Source organism: Bidens hawaiensis, unplaced genomic scaffold (assembly GCF_021521415.1).
Source record: "Bidens hawaiensis isolate Kalapana, Puna unplaced genomic scaffold, B.hawaiensis_p1.1 tig00000888_1, whole genome shotgun sequence".
Taxonomy (NCBI): Eukaryota; Viridiplantae; Streptophyta; class Magnoliopsida; order Asterales; family Asteraceae; genus Bidens; species Bidens hawaiensis.
The window spans coordinates 1-21937 of record NW_027491051.1 but is presented as its reverse complement, the minus strand read 5'-3'; the positions used below and the strand labels follow the sequence as shown (position 1 = coordinate 21937).

General features: G+C 39.7%; 1 protein-coding gene across 1 annotated transcript; it reads right to left on the bottom strand.

Annotated features, from left to right (window-relative positions):
- Positions 1-1134: 1134 nt before the first annotated feature.
- LOC143543946 (uncharacterized) lies at positions 1135-3767 on the bottom strand. The gene is made up of 8 exons (XM_077036152.1): positions 3680-3767; positions 3503-3590; positions 3249-3428; positions 3001-3144; positions 2404-2577; positions 2175-2329; positions 1973-2096; positions 1135-1248 (listed from the first exon to the last, which is right to left on the bottom strand). Exons 1-8 carry the CDS (start codon positions 3712-3714, stop codon positions 1237-1239), a joined length of 912 nt encoding a protein of 303 aa, XP_076892267.1. The 5' UTR covers positions 3715-3767; the 3' UTR covers positions 1135-1236.
- Positions 3768-21937: the final 18170 nt, after the last annotated feature.

The window sequence follows — 21937 nt, the reverse complement described above, 5'->3', positions numbered from 1 at the left end:
ATTTCTATTTGTTCTATTAGTCTTGCTTTATTTATTATTAGTCATGTTTAATAGTTTAGTAGTGTAATTCAACCGTTTTTAAATATTATTAGTCATGTTTTCTATTATCGGGTTTAATGTAACCGGTTTTTAAAGTGTTATCGGTTTCTTTTAAACTAAGTCTTAAACTAACAAATAACAACCACTTCATTACATTAGCGACGAACATTTTATTATAAAAAACGAGAAAGTACAAACATTAATTAGTAAACATAAAGACTAAAATAACAAACATGGTTCGTCGATTTCATCCCGCTCTCTACGCCCATAAAGCTCTGTTACCGGCGGCAGAGGCTGGAGTTGTAGAGCCGGACGATTCTCCCACTTCCGCTTTCTTGGCGTCCAAACTTTTTTTTTTCACGACAATACTTATTGGTATGCTTTTGGAGAGTGGAGTTCGACCCCGCTTTCAAAAACTTGCACAATACTTGCACCACGCAATCTCCTGTGAGTCGGTCATGACACACAAGTCATAATGAGCCCAAACCTCAGGGCATCTTAGTCACTAGTGTGTCAGTGACCATAACAACATCATCGTTGGTTGCCTTGCCTGCTGGTTTAATCAATATTGAGATTTAAAGTGTATTTTATAGTTATACAAGTGGCTTATCAAGTCCTAAAATTAACATAGCTATTTATATTATATAGTCAGAAACCGGTTCCAACGGCTAAAAAAACAGCTATATAGCTGTTGAAACCGATTCCCAACGGTCAAATTTAGTTTAAAAATGAAAAATTCGGTGTACCCGGTTTTCGGGTATAACCCGTACCCGGTTCCTACCCTACCCAGTTCCACTGGGTTCTTATATAATCCTACCAGGTTGGGTCCAGTTGCTATCCGGTTCTTACTAGAACCGGTTCCAGTTCCTACCCGGTTGTGGGTTTCCAAAGTACCCGATTTGTGCACGCTAAATTGGGTTAAGCCGAGCCAATGCTATCTCAAGATTGAATAGAACTATCAAATATATCATAAAAGAATTGATAGACTAACGGAAAACCAATACAGCCGCCGCATCGCGGGGTTAACTGCTAATTTAACATAAAATACAAATTCGAAAATCAGATAGCATGTAACTAAAAATTAAATAAAACTTAAGAAAAAAAAAGTTTGATCACTCTCTTCATTAAAGTAAAGACAGTATTCCACTTGTCATAAGCTAGCTGCGTCTGAAGAAGGTTAACACCTTATTTCCATCCCTAATGCCTTCTCTGTTCTCAGTTGATCATATCAAATGCAGAAAAAAAAACACAAAATATTAACCAGTATTCAACAAACATATGATAAACCAACAATGTAAGAAAAACAAAAGAAAAATGTTAAACCACCCAACCAAAATTCAAATTTGCCCATAACCAAAATCTTTGTATGAAACTGGGATATTTGACGTTATGATTAAATGATTTTATTATGTATGAAATCATCCCTTCAAACAAAGCACAACAATGTAGACTCTTTTCCCTTTTATAATAAAAAGAATTTTATGTATCGTTGGTCTTATTATGCAAAAAAAAGAATCAAATATATAGATCTTATTGAAGAGAAACAACTTTGGGTGTGCATGAAACCGAAAAAACAGAGCTTTCGGCTTTGCACATAATTAGAACCGAATTTATGAAATTTTCAATTTTTATTTTGAGTTTTATGTAGTTTCAAAATAGGGTAACCCAAATACTTAATAATCCGTTAATTATTAACTAACTAAAAGATTTAAACCAAAATATCATTATTGTGTACCAAGTTTTGTTTGGGCCCAAAAATTTCTAGTCCAAATAGCAAAAGGCAAAAAAACTGAAACTAAAATAACCAAACCGTTTTCAAAACCGACTCATGCACGCCCATAATAGTAAAGGTAAAACATTTAAAACGAAAACAATTTACCAACTTGTTCACGAAAAACAGAAACCATGACAGAAAATGGAATAATTTGGATACCTTGTGTCTCTTAGACTTCCTTTCTCCAGCATCTGAATCCATGAAAGATGATGTAAAACCATCACCATACTCAAGAGGTAAAGCTTTGATATCCTCAGAGAAGCCATCAGCAAGACCAAGAAGCCTACATGCATACAAAAGCACTTTAAAAAACATATTCTGCATAAAAGACTATATTTCAAAAAGAAAAAACAAGGCTGACCCGTTTCTTGATTTGCGCATGTGTTTGAGCTTCTTTTTTTCCTCTTTTGTAAGAGGAGCTCGAGTGAAGAGGTCTTCTTCTCTCCTTGCCCGGTCTTCCAATTTTGCTTTATATTTACTCACCTCTCTATCTTCGGTTCCAATAACCTCCCTCACCTATTATCACATAACCATCCAATCAATCAGGTGTAAAAACAAAAACCAACAAAATGAAAAACAGAAATTCGAACCTCCTCAGGCTTTCCTTCTAGATCATTCAAAAACTCTCTTGTAAACTCACTCTGCATAGCTTGCCTATAAGCTTGTCTCTCTTTCCTTGACGCATTTCTTTCATGTTTTGAGCTCTTACTTTCCTCCATTGATGCTGGTGCAATCTTCGGGGGTCGATACTTGCCATCATTATCCTATAAACATAAGACGTTTTGTTAACATGAATATCTTTGTTTGAACCCATTGATTTAAGAAAATGAAAACTATGTAGTTAATATTGGGGATATATCGGCTATTGGTCCCCAACCAATATATCGATACCGATGTTATCAGTGATATTTGACCAATGTTGACCGATATTTTGGATGCCTTGGTTGATGTAGACCAGAAGGAAGATTTCATAGCTTACGATTAGATCATGTTTCAAATATTGACACTTTTGAGTTTTGACTTCTGACATTACTATTAATATTATATATATTTATGTTTTTATACATGTATATATATATATATAAACTCTGCATGATAATAAAATTAACAATATCCCACCGCAATAGCCAATATCTCAAATATCAGTCCTTGACCGATATTTGATTATAGAAAAAAAAACAACTCACATCAGGGGCAACTTTGTCAATAAGCATGTCTGGATTCGGACGAAGCTTCACAGAATCATCTACTTCATGAGGCTTATCTGAGTCCACGGTTAGCCTTGTTAATTTCTGAATTTGGTATTGCAACTTCTTATCAACGGGACGTATCTGCGCATAATCATTGAAACTGTTATACAATGCAATCTTTAAATGATTAAGAACTAACGAAACAACTTAAACATAATAAACGTGAAGACTAGAGGGGAAAAAACCTTCTCCAAAAACAATCTTGTCTCCAAAAGACTGTTAACAAGAGGATGCCCTTGAATAGAAAGTCCTTTTGCCTTGCGAAGCAAGTAATATACGAGTGACTGACAGTAGTTTAGAAGAAGCAAATGCTTAGCCTCAAGATAGCTGATCCCGTCTTTTGTTGGATAAACGTCTGACTTTACCTGATCATACCATACGTAGAGTTAAAGCTTCAAACAAATACAATTATTTGAACAAAAACGCGCGAGTTGGGAACCTTAGTAGTTAAGAGTTGGACTTTAGCTCGAAGAACATCGAGGCCGCCTTTTATGTCTTTTAATACTGTAATTAGTTGAGGTGCTTCTCTAAAAGCAAGCAAGACAGACATTAACACAAAAACTAGAAACAAACGTACACGTATATATAATATAATGAAGCTACATAAAAAAGGCACCTTTCGATTTTGTCGGACACCTTTGAGTCTTCCATCCGTCAAACTTGATAACAAAAAAATGATAAAATAAGATGATGTATGCATAATTTTAAGCAGCAAAATTTGGATTGGAATTTTGGTAATTGGAGGTAAAGAAACAAAACAAAGGTGGCTGTTGATTTCATATGCATTAATAGAATAGCAATAAATACAAATTGAGTAATGAACAAAGTTAAGAAATCGATATAAAGAACCAATTATACTTAGCATTGCAATTGACATGTATCCGAATTTGAAAATAATATAAAACCACCCTTGAGTTAAGGTGGTGATGGTGAATGAAGCATTGCACAGTTATGAATGAAATAAATAAAATGAAGCGATTGATTAGGATTCAGGGGATTAGAAAGAAGAAATCGAACCTCACCTGTATGTATATATGTATGTATGTATGTATGAATGACTGTCTGACTACTGCAAACGCAAACAATTTGTAACAAATACCACCGTCAGAGGAAGGTGATCAAACAAGGCAAGAAAGAAGAGGTGGCGTCAATTTTGTTAGGGTTTCAAAAGTTATTATATATATTTCAATATAGAAATAATTATTATTAAATTTAATATTTCAGATATTTTGAATAGGGTTTCGGATTCGGATCTTTTTAAACACCAATCCCAGAACAATGGAATGAATTTGAAGATGAAGGAAACGCTAAGTGTTTAAAAATTAAAGATTTTGAGTGTATAACTCATAAGTTATTATTGTCTTACTTAAATCTCAAGTTAGAAAAATATAATATTAAATTGATTGTACCTCAGTGGCAGAGTACTTACAAGACTAGTGAGAGGTAGGGGGTTCAAACCTTACTATCACCAATTTATATGGCAGATATGAGGGATGACCATGGCTTGCCATTGTTCGAGTCCTGATCTCACCCGGTTTTATCCGGTGAATCCCTCAATATGTGGACCGCTAGGGGCTTCGTCCGTCCGGACTAGTGGCCGGCTCGGGCTACCTTTAGCCAATGGGGGCCGCGTACGGAGTACCCGGCGTTACTTAGTTGGTCGTTCAAAAAAAATGAAAAATATAATATTATCTTCATAATTAAAAGAGATCCATGACTAGGAGTGCAAGCGAGCCGAGTCGAGCTCCGCTCGTTTCGAGCTCTACTTTCAAAGTTTGAACTCGTCTCGTGAGTAAATTTTTAAAGTTGGCCCAGACTCGGCTCGTTTACTATTTATTAACTACTATTTTTATATATTTATAATTATTTTTATATATTTTTTCATTATAATGTTTTTTATAAAATAATATATGTTATTTAGTTATTTTTTCGTAACATTACATGTATATATATAAATTAATAACTATTAAATATATATTTAAAAAATTATATAAATGACATACTCATTTAGGCTCGTGAGCCGGCTCGGGCTCGATTAAGCTCGGTTCAATCAAGCTTTTCAACGACTCGATATGTAGCTCGCGAACGGCTCGGCTCATTTGCACCTTTATCCACGACTTGTACAATTTTATTATGTTGTGGGGTGATTATGACGAAAGTAGCACCGCCATTTACTCACTTCGTGTTACTTTGCTTCACTGGTTTGGCAATTCATTAGTAATTGGTGTTGTATCCGCTCATTTACGCCTTGTTAGTCCGTGATTTGCTCACGTTTCATGAAACTTATAATCTTGGCGTCGAAAGAATAAGGTGATACATGAGATCATTCTCACGGCTTGTTGATGCATATGAAAGACGAGGAACAAATTTATCTCTCTTTATTCTTTTCTTTTTTTCTTGAAATGCCAATATTTTTAAAATCCAAAAAGAGGACCGAGATTATATACTCTAACAATCTGCTAGTATCTCTAGTGACAAGGGAGATCAAATCTCTGAGTTACCATTGGATTAAGTTAATTTGCCATAATATCCCTTTAACAATGTGACATTCGTCAATTTCGGGTCTTGTTTGTATTCGTTTATGCATTGTTTTATGTTGTAAACCGACCCGTTTTGTAAACCGAAACTCATGATATACCAAATATTGGATTTGTATGTTACCAAATTGTTCCCAATTGTTTAATTTGAAAAACCTCTTTTACGGATTCAAAAACGGACTTAAAACGAGCAAAATACATCAAAAACGAACTTCCGGACGCGAAACGAACCACTAGACGAGCTGGGCCATCCCCCTTGGGCACGCCGCGCCGCGCGACCAGAGGGCCAAGGGAGGCCGCGCGACGCCTAGGGGAGTCTGCACACATACTCGTTTTTTGTTTGTTGTTTTGTGCTTTGCTTGTTTGTTTAACCAACCTATTTTCATTTAAACATAAAAAGGAACCTTGCAAAGTAGCTTTGACCCTTACCCTATATACACACACCCATCTCCTTCATTTTCACACTTGCTACATCTCCAAAAACTCTCTCAAAACTCCATAGATTCAAGGTTGTTATTTCTTATGTATTCTTGAAGTTTTGACTTCTCAAGTCAAACTAACTATAGTCTTTCATTCTAATTTGTTTATCTAACATTACTAACTCTTGAATATGGTGGTACAACATATATATATATATATAATACACACCCCTTGTTACCTTTGTTAGTTACTTCACCGACTCTGGTTGGTTAAGTTTCGGACGTCGTAAGGCAAAGCTTTATGTAGGACTTTCATGGTCCTTGATATATATACACTTATATAACTTGTTTGCACATACTAATCATGACTAACTTCTACTCTTTTTAGTTTTTTTGACTTATTTATGAAGTTCCATGGTTGAGGTTTGTAGAGACTAACCTCGGTTTAACCGTAAATAGTCCAAACCGTGAACCGAACTTTTGTTTACTAGTTTTGTTAAAATAGTTGTTTAAACATGTTTAATATTAGATTTGAGTTTCAAAAATCATTTTTACAAGTCTTTGATATTAAGCATGTGGAATCCATCTATGAACTCGTTGGGAGATGGAAACCGAACCAAACCGAAACTTTTGCTTAAAAGACTTGTTGTTAACTTTTTAGTTGTAAAACTTAAAAATTTCTCATTTATAAATCATTATACATGATCTATGATATTTGGGCATGTGGAGACCATCAAGGAATATATTGTGAGATGGAAACCGAACCAATCCGATTTTACTCGCTTAAGACACACAAGTGTGTTTTTAGCTATCAGGACTTGTATATTTCGTTAAAATAGTTTACGAACTGATTTTAATTATTTTCTTAAGTACTTGAAAATTTTGGATCCAACTTGATCTCATAACATAGTTTGGACCGACAAAACTGAACACTCGCTTAACGTACGTGGTTAGTTCTAAAACAATAGATCTACATACTTGGTTAAGTGTTATTATGTTTTAATGAGTTATCTCATAATAATTAATATTTTGGAAAGTTGACTCTGGGTTTGACCATTTGCCAAGACCCGAACCGACAACCCGAACACTCGTTAAAAACCCGTTTTAGTATCTTTGTCCCAATGGAACTTGCATTTTAGCATTTTTACCACCTTATTACTTAACATTGGTTAAGTAAATATTAAGGTTAGATACTTTAACCCAGTTTTGAGCGAACTCACATTTTTAAAGGGTTATTATCATAAATTCTTAAATAGTTACATTTTAAACCTCGAACTTTAAATTTTTTACTTTTTGCAACAATTATTTTATTTAAAGATCTTCAAGGAAACCTTTCTAAATCCAAGACTTCTTTTATTTAGGCTTCATACGTTAACTCGTCGTTTCGGCAAATGTAACACCCTTGGCAAACACATCATCGTCCCACTCTTAGGCTGTCCCACATCGGCCGTGGACAAGAGAGATCCTTGGTTCATAAGTAATGTCCTGCCTCTTAACATCACCAACGCGTTTTGGGCTTAGTTGGCAACCAAAAACAAATCCGTGAGCTCTTCGTGGGCGAAGCGGACAATATTGGTTGTACGAGAGGCCGGGGTGTTAAAGCAAATCTCCAAATAATCAAACTTTCAAGTTTATTACTTGAATGTGAGTAACTTCATACCCCGTTTTCTATCTTTTATTTTGGGGGTGACATTTCATCTTATCTAAACTAAATGTTTTATACTTGGGTCTTAAACCACAAATGTTGTTGTATACTTTACTTGAATAATTGCTCGATTTGGTGGTCTATGCTTATATGTCTATGTGTTTATCGCTTTTGGATGGTGGAACTATAAATCCTAGACCATTTGGCAACCCCTCATGGCAAGGTGTCGTTAACGTAATGCAATTAACGGTAACTATAAAATCCTAAACTATTTGACAACCCTTTATAGTTGGGTGTCGCTAACTTGTTAGCGATAACTATTTTATCTAAGTTTATGGCTCTTATTTATGGTTTTGTATGCTAGTTTTGTGGTTTTTCATACTATATATCTATTGTACAAACTTATGAATTGCTCACCAACCTTTGTGTTGACAAACTTTATTTTATGAAATGTTACAGGTTTGCATCTAGGTTGATTTGATGATTGTGGAGGAAACGAAAGTCAAGACCTTTAAGTTATTAGCAAAAAATGAACAATATTTGATTTGCTATATTTTGTTATATCTTGTTGTTGACTATCTCTTGAATATTGTTATGTGACATTTTCGATGTTGTGAAATGAAATGAGTTTGTTAAATATTGTCGCTTTAAATTAGTGTCATGCACTTATGGGCAATCGTTACACCTCGGCATGTTTCGCCGCCTTTGGTCGGGGTGTGACAAACAAGTTTTGAACTCAAAATATATCAAAGATAAACTACAAATACCATTATGTAAATATTACAAACTAAGATCCATTATCATATTCTTCAACCTGTCAGCCCAACCCAGATCCAAACCCATCCAATCTGTGACCCGTATAATATGTTGTTACTCAATCTTCACATTAAACTCGTAATTTATTCTTGCATATCACTCTTATACTAAAAACGATTTCACCGACACAACCAATTTGGAAACAAAGATCAAATCCATATGAATTTTGTGTTTTATTAAACTATCTATAATATAATCGTTATTATACCAAAACAACTGGTAATATTGCAATCAAACTCTGTTGCACCCTCTCCATGATCTCGCGAGTTTTAGCCCTAACCCTAATTACACTCTAAAAGCCTGTAATATCGATTTCTGGTTACATCTTTGGCCGTCGGCTTCGTGTGGTCGTTCATCATCAGTTCATCGTTGTTTCTGGTAATTAATATATGCATTAGATTCGTATTAAATCCTTGATCAAAAGCCCTAACATTAATTAATCAATCAAGCAATGGATTGAACGATTTGAGATCTAAGATTTATATAAATTTGGGGGTTTCTGTTCATTGTTGTATATAATATATTGTTTTCATCTATTACCCAACTGACATGCTAGAGCAGATGGTTAGGGGTGTTTGTAAAAGACAGAAACCTGGTGGTCGCGGCTTCGAGCACGGCCACCCGGTTTTTAAGGTTTTATTTGTTTGAATAGATTTTGTTAATTATTATAATTAAAATTTAATAAATAATAAATTTATATTAGCTAAAAATAAATATTATTTTATTAAACTGACCTCTTTGAGTTACATTCCTCGTCAATTAAATCTCGTTACGAGTTTTTGTATAAATATATGTATATATATATGTGTGTGTGTGTGTGTGTGTGTGTATGTAGGGGAGTGTTATCCTAAAAATAAGTAATTTTCTAGGAAGACTAAGAATAAATCATAGCCATTGGATCATGTTAATCAATGGTTGAGATTTAAAATTACCAATAACCGACATAGTTTCCTAGAATTACTCATTCATCATTATAACCGACATAGTTTCCTAGAATTGTTCTTTCACCATAATTTGTAATGCCAAATGTCAAAAATTTATTGGTTCTTACCATTCTTAGGAAACTCAATATTTTTATTTGAACCCTTTTCTGTGTGTGTATATATATAAGTATGTATTATAAGCATCTCTTATTAATAATAAATCATCATTAATCATTATTTATTTATTTCCCGACACCATTATTGGTGTTTTCTTGTCGTTGAACATATTTATAAATTTGTTTATATATGTAAAAATATGTATTATATGTATATGTATCATTCTTTAAAAATTGTAACAAATGTATTTGTAAACGTATTAATTATATTTATAAAATTAAATTTTCGTTAAATAGTCCAAAATATATACATTGTATGATATATATATATATAGGGGATGGATCATGCGAGAAGTGATATTATGGCGAGAAGTGTGAGAAGTCGATCTCAACCATTGATTATCTTCTAGTTGTTCAAAGCATTAATTCCCTTAATTACTTCTAAATTATTCTCCATATTAAATATTGTAGAAAGTTACAAATCTTAGAATGACTTTTACATAAAACATCATCTAGAATAATTTTAATGAAATATAATTGAGAGAAAATTATTTACATTTATGCTTTCATAAGATTTATTTGAATGTTCTTTTACGTGCCTACATATGAAAATAAATGTATATGTAGGTGAACTGTAATTAATTGATCACGTACACAAGTAACACATTAATCTACATATAGCTCATGTTTAATTATACAAATTGTTATTTGTTTTTATTTTCATCAAAATGTAACTCGTATTACAAACACAACTTATTTTCACCTATACAAAGTTTGTTTCTTTTGTTTTCACCAACACATAACTAATATTCACCTATACATAACTCGTATTCACTTACACAGATTGCTAGTTCGTTTTATTTTCGCTTACATATAAATAATAATCATGTACACATAACTCGTATTTCCTACACATAAAAGAGAGATTATAGAATAATTAAAAAAAAAAAAACATGATGTGTTCCTACATTGCAAATATTTTACAAGTTTAGGTTAATAATATTAATTGTATATGATATCATGAACAAGTTTTGTTTGTGTAGGTTAATTTTGTGATCTTTGTAGGTAAATACAAATGGGTAGGCTATAACATGAAGTAAATTTGTATATATAGGTTAATATTGTGATTTGTGTAGGGTACCATGAACTAGTTATGTGCATATATATATTAATATTGTGATCTGTGTAGGTGATAATATGAACTAGTTTTATTATGTGTAGGTTAATGTTATAATTTGTGTAAGTATTTATTTTTATGATGGTTAATGTAAATTTTTTGTAGTATGAGTATGGTGGTTTTGTTTTATGTATTTTTTGAAGATTAAATCAAATTAAAAAATAAAAATTAAATTATAGTCATTTGTAACTTAACATTAATTAGTATTAATTACAAAAAGAAACTCCTAAACTTTTTATTAATATACTTTTAGAATTAAATAATTCAAAATTAAATAGAAAACTTTTGATTGGTTAGAATCTCTTCGCGTACTTCTCACCATAATAACACTTCTGAAATGAACCAAATCCTGTATATATATATATATTAACGTTTGCCTTAATGCATTTAGTATATCACGAGTTATATTTATATATGTACACATCTATAATTTTATTATATTTAATTAAATATTATTTAAATAATCATATAATTATTCCAACTCATATTTATTTATTTAAGCTAATAATAATGATTTCACCATAACAGTAACTGTAAAGCTCAATCGATTAAGCAATGACCATTTTAATCACAACATAACTCAATTCACATCGAAATCTAAATTCATCAATTCATGTTATATCCCTTATAATTAATTTAATATTATATTATTTAACTAGAAATCCTTGACGGCAAATTCCGAAGGGTTTATCTTTCCCACATCATCCTTTGTCTTTTGTTCTACTTTATCAGGTGAGTATCTCACTCCCCTTTTTTTTACTCATTTTATACTATTTTGGGGACATATGTGTTCGTAGATATTTTACTATTATTTAATACTCAAACTTGCAAGTGTTAGTCTTGTGTGTATAACAATTTATGCCTAACGTGCTATATGCTTATATGCTTTACTTGAATACATTTCAGAGGGGTCCAACATATTCCCAGACTAGTATGATCATACGCTCATCGTGTTAGCCATCGTCCAATTCATCTGGCATCGAGCTTACCGACAACATACTTACTTGCTTATTGGTTAAATTGTTTATCTCACTTGACACAGTTTGCTCTTTTATTTATTATTATATATTCACAAATCTGGTGTTTTGCTCACTCAACCTAGTGTTGACAAAACCTATTTGTATATTTAACACATATGCAGGTCATTGTATGATATGATTCTCAAGCTTGTTTGTAAGAAAACTTAGGATTGCATGCTAGAGAGAAGAAACAAGAACTTGAATTTTTATTTTGTCTTTACTTATCTTAATTATGGATTACGTACTTGGTATTTGTAAATTGTTGGATTTATTTAATTTGAATTAATAGATATTATAATTTAATTATTCCAAGATAATACCTTGAGAAGTGTGAGCAATCAGCTCACGCACCGGCATTTCTACTGTAGGTTGGGGTGTGACAAGACCCATTGTAAATAGTAAATTTTTTTTTTATGATTTTCATGTCTATAAAAAGCCTCATGGTAGAAACTGTGTTCTTCTTTGTGGTAAACTCAGCCTAAACTTATTTACCAAGTAAAAATGTAATTGAACTTTGTTTTCTATACGGTTTTGAGTGACATTCGGTTAATAAGAGTAACTTGCAGAGAAGTGCAAGTCTCCTCGGATGCAGCTTCTTGGAATACTGTTACCATGGTGGCGTTATGATGTTTCTTCCACTGTTTAGATGTCTGAGCCTCATAAGCATTAACATATACTAAAAAACTTATGTGACAGACACGATGATGATCAACAGTTGCGCCTATATCGATGGATCAATGCCGCCTTGCAGTAGGTGATCTCCTGTTCCTACCCAATGCTCCCTAACCATAGGCAATCATGTCAACTACCTTTGGTAATTTCTAAGTCAAATTCAAATTACTTTTTTCATTATATAGAAACATAGATATTACATCAACATAGCAGGTAGGCGGGCAACAAGCTGCGCCGCCACCCCTTTCTGAATTGCAAACCCTAACCTGCTAAAGACATACCCCTGCCCCTTTGGAGTCGACACATTGCTATGCACAACCCGTTGGACCCTGGTTAGGAAACGGATAGCTTCCGGTGCCAAGGAGCCAAAGGTATCAAAATCCAAAGGAACAAAAACATGTTGGTTATCTTCGTAGGCTTTAGCATGTTTCTCCACCTTCTTCGTTTCAGCCCTTTTCATTGCTTGCCCAGCTACAAACCCATTATCCCTCAAACCAGCTAAGGGAGATACCCCTGTGAGGTCAACACAAGCGTGTTTTCCCCCGGCCCAACCAAAGACGAGCAAATCTGCCAGTCGTAGAGTGGATCTCCCTTCCGTGGGGTCTGTAAGGAAGTTTACGGGGGCTTCCTTTTTAGCTGATATCCCAGCTCGCCTTAAGATGTCCCAAAGAACGTCCTGCACCCAATCATGTCGGTATTTGAACCCAGGCATCTCCTTGCAATGAACCGCATGCTCTCCGAATTTATCCAGGCAAGCCTTATGGCAGATCGGACATGTTTCGTCTTCTGGGTACATTGGGACCATCAAACGGTACTTAAGAATGGCCCTATACTCGACCGCAGACATGCTTTGGCCTAAGCCATCAATCGGGATAACGGTCAGAAAATCTTGGGCATGAGGACCTTGTAAGCATTCAATAACCGCCTTCTGTCGGGGGGACAATCCAAAAACTTCTCCCAGGCTCTGAGCGATTTTGCCAAAAAGGGCATTCGCCAAAGTTTTTTGAGGCTTTGGTGGGGCGGTGTCCATATTAGAGAAACCGCCAATGTCAAAGTCTGGGAGAGTGCCATTTAGGAGTTCCAGGGCCTGCAAGTAGTCTGAGTCCAGGTCGACAACTCCGCTATTCCTTAAGATGTGATTTTGTAGCTTCCAAGACTGAGCCCTCGACGCTACAAAAGCGTAAACCCCAACATCATGAGCCGAAAGAAGGCCTAAACCCCATAAGCGCATCGGTAAAGATGCAAGTCGCCACTGAAGATCACCAAAGAACGGGCCTCCACATACAACTATGTCTTCGATGGCTTCTCAAGGCCCCTTATCAAAACAGGATACCGCATCATCCATCATATGGGGGTGGCATGTTCCTAACCCAAAATGCAACTTAGCAACCCCCATGCAAGACCTAAGCAGGAGGAGTTCGCTCTGGGGATCCCTAAGGCAAGGTAAGAGTTTCATAAGATCAACCGCACGAGATGCTCTCCGCCTCGCCAACTCCTTAATAAAGTAGGGATCTCGACTAACAGCCCCTCCAAGGAACTTTACCCCTCTCTCTGGTCTACCAATCCCACTAGGGAAGAGCCCATCTTTGACTTTCACCCCATTACACGCTGGCCAAAAACTCGGTTTTCTTAATATTAAGTTGCAGCCCCAATGATGGCCCTTCCGAGCTGATAATGTCTAGAGCTTTAGCGACTTCGTTGGCATCACCAATAATAGTCCCATCATCCAAGTACCAAGCATGAAATGGGAGGTTACAGTCATTTTGTACCCGGAGAATAAGAGGGTGTAATGCTAAGGCAAAGAGGAGGGGCCCAAGGGGGTCTCCCTGCTGAACCCCAGTAGTAGCCCCTATACAGTCATCACCAACGTACAACCTAGCCGGCTGGGCATAAAGGAACTGAACCCATAGATAGATAGACGGGCAATGATGATGAACCTCCCGGAGAAGGGCTGTGCGGTCGACCATATTGAAGGCGTTGGAGAAGTCCACAGTAAGCATAGCTAAAGAACCGTCTGCGTGATAGGAGTTAAGAAACCGGTTCGCGCTGTGAAGCACCGCCTCTGCCCCATTAGGGGTCCCCACCCCAAACTGAAAGTCCCCTAAATACTGAGTCATTTCCTTCCCAACCATCTTCATAGCCACTTTAGAAACCAACCTACGCCAGATAGCCCCCACAGCAATGGGCCGAATTCCATTATCCGGCTTTAATAAAGGGGTAAGGGGGGCCGAAGCAATAAACTCAGCGAGCACCTTGGGGCACAGACCCCCTAGCCATAAGTTGACGACTTCAGTGATGGCTGAGAGCAGACCCATGGAAGTCACTGATCCCTCACCACTAAGAGCGTCCAACAAGTGTTGCGCCCGCATCCCGTCTCTCCCGCATGAGGTCCCTTTAGGAAATGATCGGATACATTTAAGCACACAGTCCCCATCCACAGAGAGAGTAGGCAGGGCGACAGAGCTAGAAGGAAAGGACGGAGGCGGCACCACTGGGTGTTTATCAATGAGGGCTTTCATGGTTGAATCTCCGAGAGGGGCAACCCCACTTGAGCATAATACCTTGACTGCAGCTGTGAAATGACCATCCCTAACTTTCCTGAGACATTGTTTAATATTGAGGTTGTTTTCAGAACCCTCCTCCCCTCCCACCTCTCTTTTAGAAAAAGTGCTTCCCCCCACGTTATCAAAGAGAGAAAGAACTAAGTCAGCAAAACCAGATCCATCTTTCCACACCGCAAGTGCTTGCTGAATGCTACTACATTGCAAAGACTTTCGATTCCCTGACCTGCGTTCCTGCCTAGTGGAAGGTTTCACCACCCTTAAAGTACAACGCGGCAACAATAGTAATTTGACCCAATTCTCAATCGAGCCTGGTGAATCCACTACCTTGCGTAAAGCGCATGCCAAAGTCTGAGCAAACGCCAAACGACAACTTGGGGGATGCTCTTAACCGTTTGAATGGGAAGGGAGAAAACCCGTTCCAAAAGGGATACATCCCCAACCACTCCTATAGATGGACCTGGGTCCCTATCCACAGACACACGATTAGGTTTCTGGATCCCAACGATGAATTCTCCAGCATCTCCAGAATCCACAGAAAAAGAATAGACACCATCAGGATGCTTGCACCCCCTGCTTAGGGCATGCAACGTCATGCACCTCTCACATAACCATTTATCCTCCGCCCGAAGGGCTTCCCCAACATCTATAAAAAGGTCCAAATCCTTGGAGATAACATCTTTTAAAAGGTTCTTCCGAGTATCCGTTTTGAAATGGGTACTTTGCATGTGCTCAAGTAGGCGGAAAAACCCCGAGGACCCAGGTCTACCATCCTTACACTCATGGAAATGCTTAAAGGGGTATGGCCTTAAACCGTAAGTGGAGCTAGGACCAAGCCCTCCTGTATTTACGTTTCGAATTCTTTTTATGGTAGCCATGTACACACGAGAACAGAAAACAAACAAATCACAAAAGACACCGGACCCCTAAAGGCCCCGACTCGAGATGAGTTAGAGCAAGAATCAAAGACCAAACCCCTCACACTCGAAGGAGGGGAGCAACTACGGGTTGCTCACCCCCCATCTAGCACCCCACAACAACCGCTAAGGCATAAGAGGAGGAATGTATAACTCCAAAATAAAGCAACATGGGTAGAACTCCAACTCAAAATACCCCCTTAAGCACCCAAATGCAAGTAAACAACCTTTAACTTATCCGAACGTAAGTCGTAATTTCGTCGAACACATTTTTTATCGTGTTTTTATACACAAATAATAGACAAAATGAATGACAAACCTGATACATATATCACCGGATAACCATCCGATCGCCTCCGCGTGTAATTCCGCAAGCAAACTTGAATGTGTATATATATGTATAAATTGGTTTAATGGGACTTCTGTGTGTTTAACTTTTTATTAATTTTTTTAAGGGATGAAATGAATGTGAAATATAGAGAATAATAATAATAATAATAATAATAATAATAATAATAATAATAGAGAATGGATTTGAATTTGAATGTGATGATTGATCGACGACCCTCCGCAACCGTAAGCAACCACTCTCTGGTTTTGTTTTTGTTTTCTTCGGTTATTGAAGAAACACTAAGTGACCCGGGGCAGATTATGGATAATCTGGGGGTTAAGTAATGTTTCCCACGAGGATGAGGTCCAGCAGAGAAGGTTGTTCTTCAGGGGACCTGCAAAACAGACACCGTAAGCTCGTCACTGAGAAGGGCGGGGGGGGGGGGGGTTCCTCCTTGTGACCACCCTCCGGCGTGAGAATCAGACTAGATTGCTCTGAATATAAGTGTATATTAAGAGATTGCTAGATAAGAGTGAGATATCAGATGATGTCCTTACCATTCCAAGGTGTTGGAGTATTTATAGCCGAAGGTAGGTTTCCTAGAAGGTACAGCCGGCTGAATAGTATTCCTGTTCCACCAACAGTGGACTACGCACAGGCCATGCTGGTTGGTGGATAGGCTACGGCCGACAGTAACAAGGTCGGCTGTACACTGTTCCTTTACTGCCGGCTACGCACTGTTCCACCAACTGTAGGCTGCGCACGTCCCATCGTAAGGGTTGGTGAGTAGGCAGCGGCTAATAGTGACAAACAGTACTAGAGGGTGCTCCTCCTCGTACTGTTGTCGGTGAGCTGTCACCCTGTGATTGGTTCATGGGCTGTTCTGGTCAAATCGTCTGTTCTGCCCATACCTTAGTAGGTATAGTACAAAAGATCTTCCAGAAGCATACGGACTGGCTCATTTAGGCGGGAGTATTCCCGCCTTGCTCATTCCTTCATGTGACTACTGAAGTAGCTAGTGCCTTGTGCGTGTAGCCTTGCTGTTAGTGCGGGTAGCCTTCCCTGATGGCTTGTATCCGCAACTGCGGGAACAGGCGGGGTACTTCACCATTGGGAGGCTTTCCCTGCGGGTACAGCTGGCGTACTGCGCGTAAGGTTCTCTGAGCATGGTGGGTCCTGCGGGAGCAGTTGGTCGTTGCGCAGACGTCCCTGTTCAAGGTGAGTCTTGCGGGTCCAACTGGGCTCTGCTGGGACCTACCTCTTCAAGTCCCCCCAGTCCAATGTTCTTCTCATGAATTATTAATAAGTGAGGTGAACTTTTGGACTTAGCAAGGGGTTTTGAAAAGGGGTTTAGTTTTTAGGTTTTCCGTGGTGATTCTTCCCGCGGTTTTCCTGATGTCACGCAGAAATTCCCGACTTTTCTGCTTGATCTTTGGGTATGAAGCGGGTAGGTTTGTAACCTCCTCGCAAGTCAGGAGCTTTGAGTCCCACTTGTGTGGATTCTCCATGGGGTTTTGGTAGTTTTCAACATACTGATCAACTATGCTAAAACCACTAATTCCATCTTGGAGTTTCAAACAATATAGTTCTCGACGTTCCCGTTACGCGGGGATGTTATTCCCGTTTCCGCAAGCATGGCCCAGAAGATCCTTCTTGGTTTGAATTCCCTGCAGAGTGCTAAGTATGTGAAGGGTTTTGCCTTGACACTGTACCCGCACTCGTCTTATGGTTACTTTACTTCCAAGGTATTCCTGGCGTCAATTCCCTGCGGGTGCTAAGTATGTGAAGGGTTTTGCCTTGACACTGTACCCGCACCCGTCTTAAGGTTACTTGGTTGCCAAGGTAAGGGGTATTTTCCTGCTTACTTTTGAATCTTTTTGAATTTTGAAATTCGAAGAGTTGGTGAAAGGATAAGAACAGTCCAAACCTCTGAAACGTCGTGCGACGGTTTCTTCTGACTGTGTCAGGACGTGTAGGAAGTTATGGTGACGTGACAGTACCTGGTCATTCAAGACACTTTTTCAGGCGCGTGGGCGCGATTTTTCGGGCGCGTGGCCGCGAAATTGATGGTACGCGTCCTTTCAACAGCTATTGCCAGCTTGCTTTTTACCACGTGTCATAGTTTCATTGCACCTTCGATTTCTCTCTCTTCCGCATTAAATTCATCGCATTAATTGCGATTAGTATATAAAGGGGGAGATGGTCCTTTGCAATTCACACTTTCACTTCTCTCTTCATCTTCAAAACGATTTCCGGCGAATACTCATCTTTTCAGTCGAGCATTCCCTTGAAATCGTTTTCTTCTTTCATATCTGCAAGATGTCGTCTCGTGATCTCGAATCTACAGCCGATGACAAGAGTACTGCTGGCGAGTGCCAGTGTGCTCTGCCTGTCGATCTGTATCAGTACGTCGTCAGGAAGTTCATGCTCGAGTCTCTCGAGCCTGAGTTTCCTGAACCCCATCAGACGGTGTACGATGCCCCCAGAGGCAAGATCGGGGTATATGCTGCATTCTTTGTTTATGGGAATATTAGGTTCCCATTGACAAAGTTTGTGTACCGTGTCCTGGAGAGGCACGGTGTGCACCTGACCGAGGTGCACCCGATGGCGATTGCCAAGATTCGGCACTTCGAGTGGGTGTGCCGGATTCTGGGCATTGAGCCCTATGTTGACCGCCTGATGACCTTCTACTCTTGGAGGTGCATCTAGGGGTGGTATACCATGATAACCCGGATCAAGGGTTTGAAGATTTGCGAAACCGAGCGCAGTCTTCGTTCGTGGAAGCGGGAGTTCTTCTACATCTCCGCTCGCGCCATCCCCCTTGCCATGAAATTCAAGAATGGGCAAGCACTTCCCAGCCTTCACGCCTCCAACTACCAGGAGGCGGAATGGTTCTCGAAGATATCCCGAGTTCAATCTCCGGTTTACCGGTTTGCGGAGTCCGGGATGGTGATGCTGGGGATGAGCCGGGTGTGGAAGGTTGTGGATGCGCAAAAGATCCCAATCGTCCTTGAATACGGTTCGAACTCTGTTCCTTACGGTATGCTTTGTTTCTTTTTGTTAATTTAGAATCTCTTCTAACTTCTTTCCTGTTTATTTCAGAGGGGAACGACTTGCAGTCGCTCATGTACCCGCGGGAAGCTGACGGTCCCGCTCGGATGGGTACTCGCGCTCTAGACGAGAACGAGTTGCCCATCCTAGAACAAACGGCGGATCGGTTCGTGGAGGTCTACCCGCTAGGCCACGAGATCCTGAGCGCCAGGCGGCCAGGTAAGGCGCTATTCAACCCTCGACCCCTCAATGTTGAAACCTCTGCTGGAATTCCTCTAATCGTATGTTCTGATGAGGAATCCGCAGATGGTCCTCCGTTGGTGCGGAAGAAGAAGGCTGCCGGCGGAAAGGGGAAGGAGAAGGTGGCCTCCACTGCCGATCCGGTGCCTCGGTCTGATTCGGAGACCGAGAGCGAAGAGGTGGCGGGGAATCCCGGTGGTGATAAGACCACCGCTCCGGAGGCTGCGACGATTGTTACCTCCGGAGGGCCCAGGATGACAATGGTGACCGGCGTGAAGAGGCCGGCTCCATCGGGTTCATCCCCGCCCGTCCACACTTTCAGGCTCAAGAAAACCCGTAAGTACAAACTTCCTTTATCTTTAACTTCATAATCTTCCATCATTAATACTTAATCTTCTTTGTGCAGGCGTGGATGTTGACGCATTCCAGGGTGGAGCGCAGAGTACCCCTCCGCCCATGACGGTAGGCTTGGTCAGCCTACCTGAGGCGACGACCCAGGCGCCTGCGCCTGCTTCCGCTGGTTCAGTTGCTCACTCTGAGCCGACTGTTCCAGCTGTGATGACGTCACCGCTGGCTGTGAGTGCCATTTTTACCGCATCTTTCACCGAGCCGGCGGTTACTTTTGCTGCGGACTCCGCAGCGGCGACCGCGACGGACTTCACCATGCCTCCTCCGTCATCGGCCTCGACGGCCGATCCTTCAGGTACGCATGGGGCTTCTCGCCAACCTCTGCCTCCTTCCCATCTACCTGACCTCTTGGACGGATTTCCCTTGGGTTCAGGTGACGGGTTTGGCGGCTATCGGCCTGTTATTGACCCTACAGGTGCGTAGGGTTCTTTTGGCCTATTTTATATATATATATATATATATATATATATATATATATATTTTTATCATCTTTTCCTAACTGCTTTTTGTTTTTTGCAGTGTCGGATTCCAATGAAGTGTATGTTCCACGATGGAACATCCGCCGAGGAACAACCCTTCGCACACCTGTGGAGTGCGTGGAGTGGGCTCGTCACGCTGCTCCCAGTGGTGCGTTGGGGGAAGCCATGGCTAGCTACCAGGAGGGTAGGCTAAGCAATGAGCTTCGGGTTCTCCTGGCCCAAATGCAGCCGCGCGTCGAGCTGCTTTGTCGTGAAAACGACAAGTTAAAAGCAGCTCGCCTTCAGGAAGTAGCTCAGGCGCGGGTGTCCGGGAGGAGAATAGGAGGCTTTCCGCCGCGGCGGCGGAGAAGGAGAAGGCGTTCAAGGCCCTTGAAGTTGAGGTTCAGGCCCGCCTCGTGGCTCGCTCCAAGGCTGCCCAAGCTGTTAATGAACAGCTTCGGCTGGCTAAGGAAACTGCTAGGAACGCAACTGAAAGGGCTACCAAGGCTGAAGCTGTTGCTGAGCCTCTACGCGTGGAGAATGAAGAGCTTAAAGCCAAATTAGAGGCTCTCCAGCAGGCTCATGATGCCTTGGCGATGGAGGACGCGAAGAAGCTCCAAGAGATCCTGGACCAGAGGGGCGTGCTTGACCACACTGAGCGGAAGCTAAAGGGCGTCGAAGAGGCTGCTGCAAAGGAAGTGTTGCTTGCCAACCTTAATAAAAGTGAAGCCGAACGCGCCTGTACCCAAGCTCAAGCCGCCCTCCAAGAAGCTCTGCTTGCCAAGGAATGGCTTCTTCGAGAAGCGTTGTCTCAGGTAAGCTTTTCATGTCTTTACGCTTTTCTTTGTAAATAGAAAAGGTTCTGATACTTGTATTTTTTCTTTGTAGGTTGTGCATCGGGTCTTCTCAGAGACGTCTTATGACGATGCTATGAGCGCAGCCCTCAACGCTTCTCATGAGGATGGGGAAAAGGCCGGCTTCCTGCTTGGTCTAGGTTCGTTGAGAAAGGCATCCCCGCCTTCCACTTCCCTTTGTATGATGTGGATACTGAAGCTGTTTATGACCAAGCAGTGAACCAGTATGCCAGCCTTCCCGCATCCGGTGGTGGAGAAGGTGAACGAAGTCGCTGCTAGCTGATGATGGGCTAGCTATCCTTAGAGCTTTCCTTGAACCACCACGCTCTAATGATGGAGCGGGTCCAAGTGGAAGTGGTCCTGAAGCTTGATTTTGAAGATCCCTTTCCACCATTAGCGTAGATTTTTGCTTTTGTATAGCTATCTTTGTAATATTTGAATTTGATGAATAAAGATTGTGTTAGTTCTTTGCCTTGTTTATTTTACGCATGTTTTGATCTAACTTAGCAATTTCTTTAGTACTTAGATAAGTTAACTTTTTAACGTGGAAAATTATAAGTTTGTTTCGCTTCCTCTTTCATGTTTGTGCGGGTATGACCGTCACTTACACTTAGTAGGATGGCTTAACTTTACTTATATCTGACCTGCGTGGAAGTTTTCCTCATCTTTTCCTTTGAAATTTTCTAAGTGTTCAGAATAAGTTAACCTTTGGACGTGGTAGATGATAGGT

Excerpts from the sequence above, each read along its gene's own strand:
- LOC143543946 (XM_077036152.1), bottom strand. The coding sequence starts at position 3,714 with ATGGAAGACTCAAAGGTGTCCGACAAAATCGAAAG. Across the intron at positions 3,145-3,248 it reads CAAGATTGTTTTTGGAGAAG|ATACGTCCCGTTGATAAGAA; the intron begins GTTTTTTCCCCT and ends GATTATGCGCAG. Across the intron at positions 2,330-2,403 it reads TAGAAGGAAAGCCTGAGGAG|GTGAGGGAGGTTATTGGAAC; the intron begins GTTCGAATTTCT and ends ATGTGATAATAG.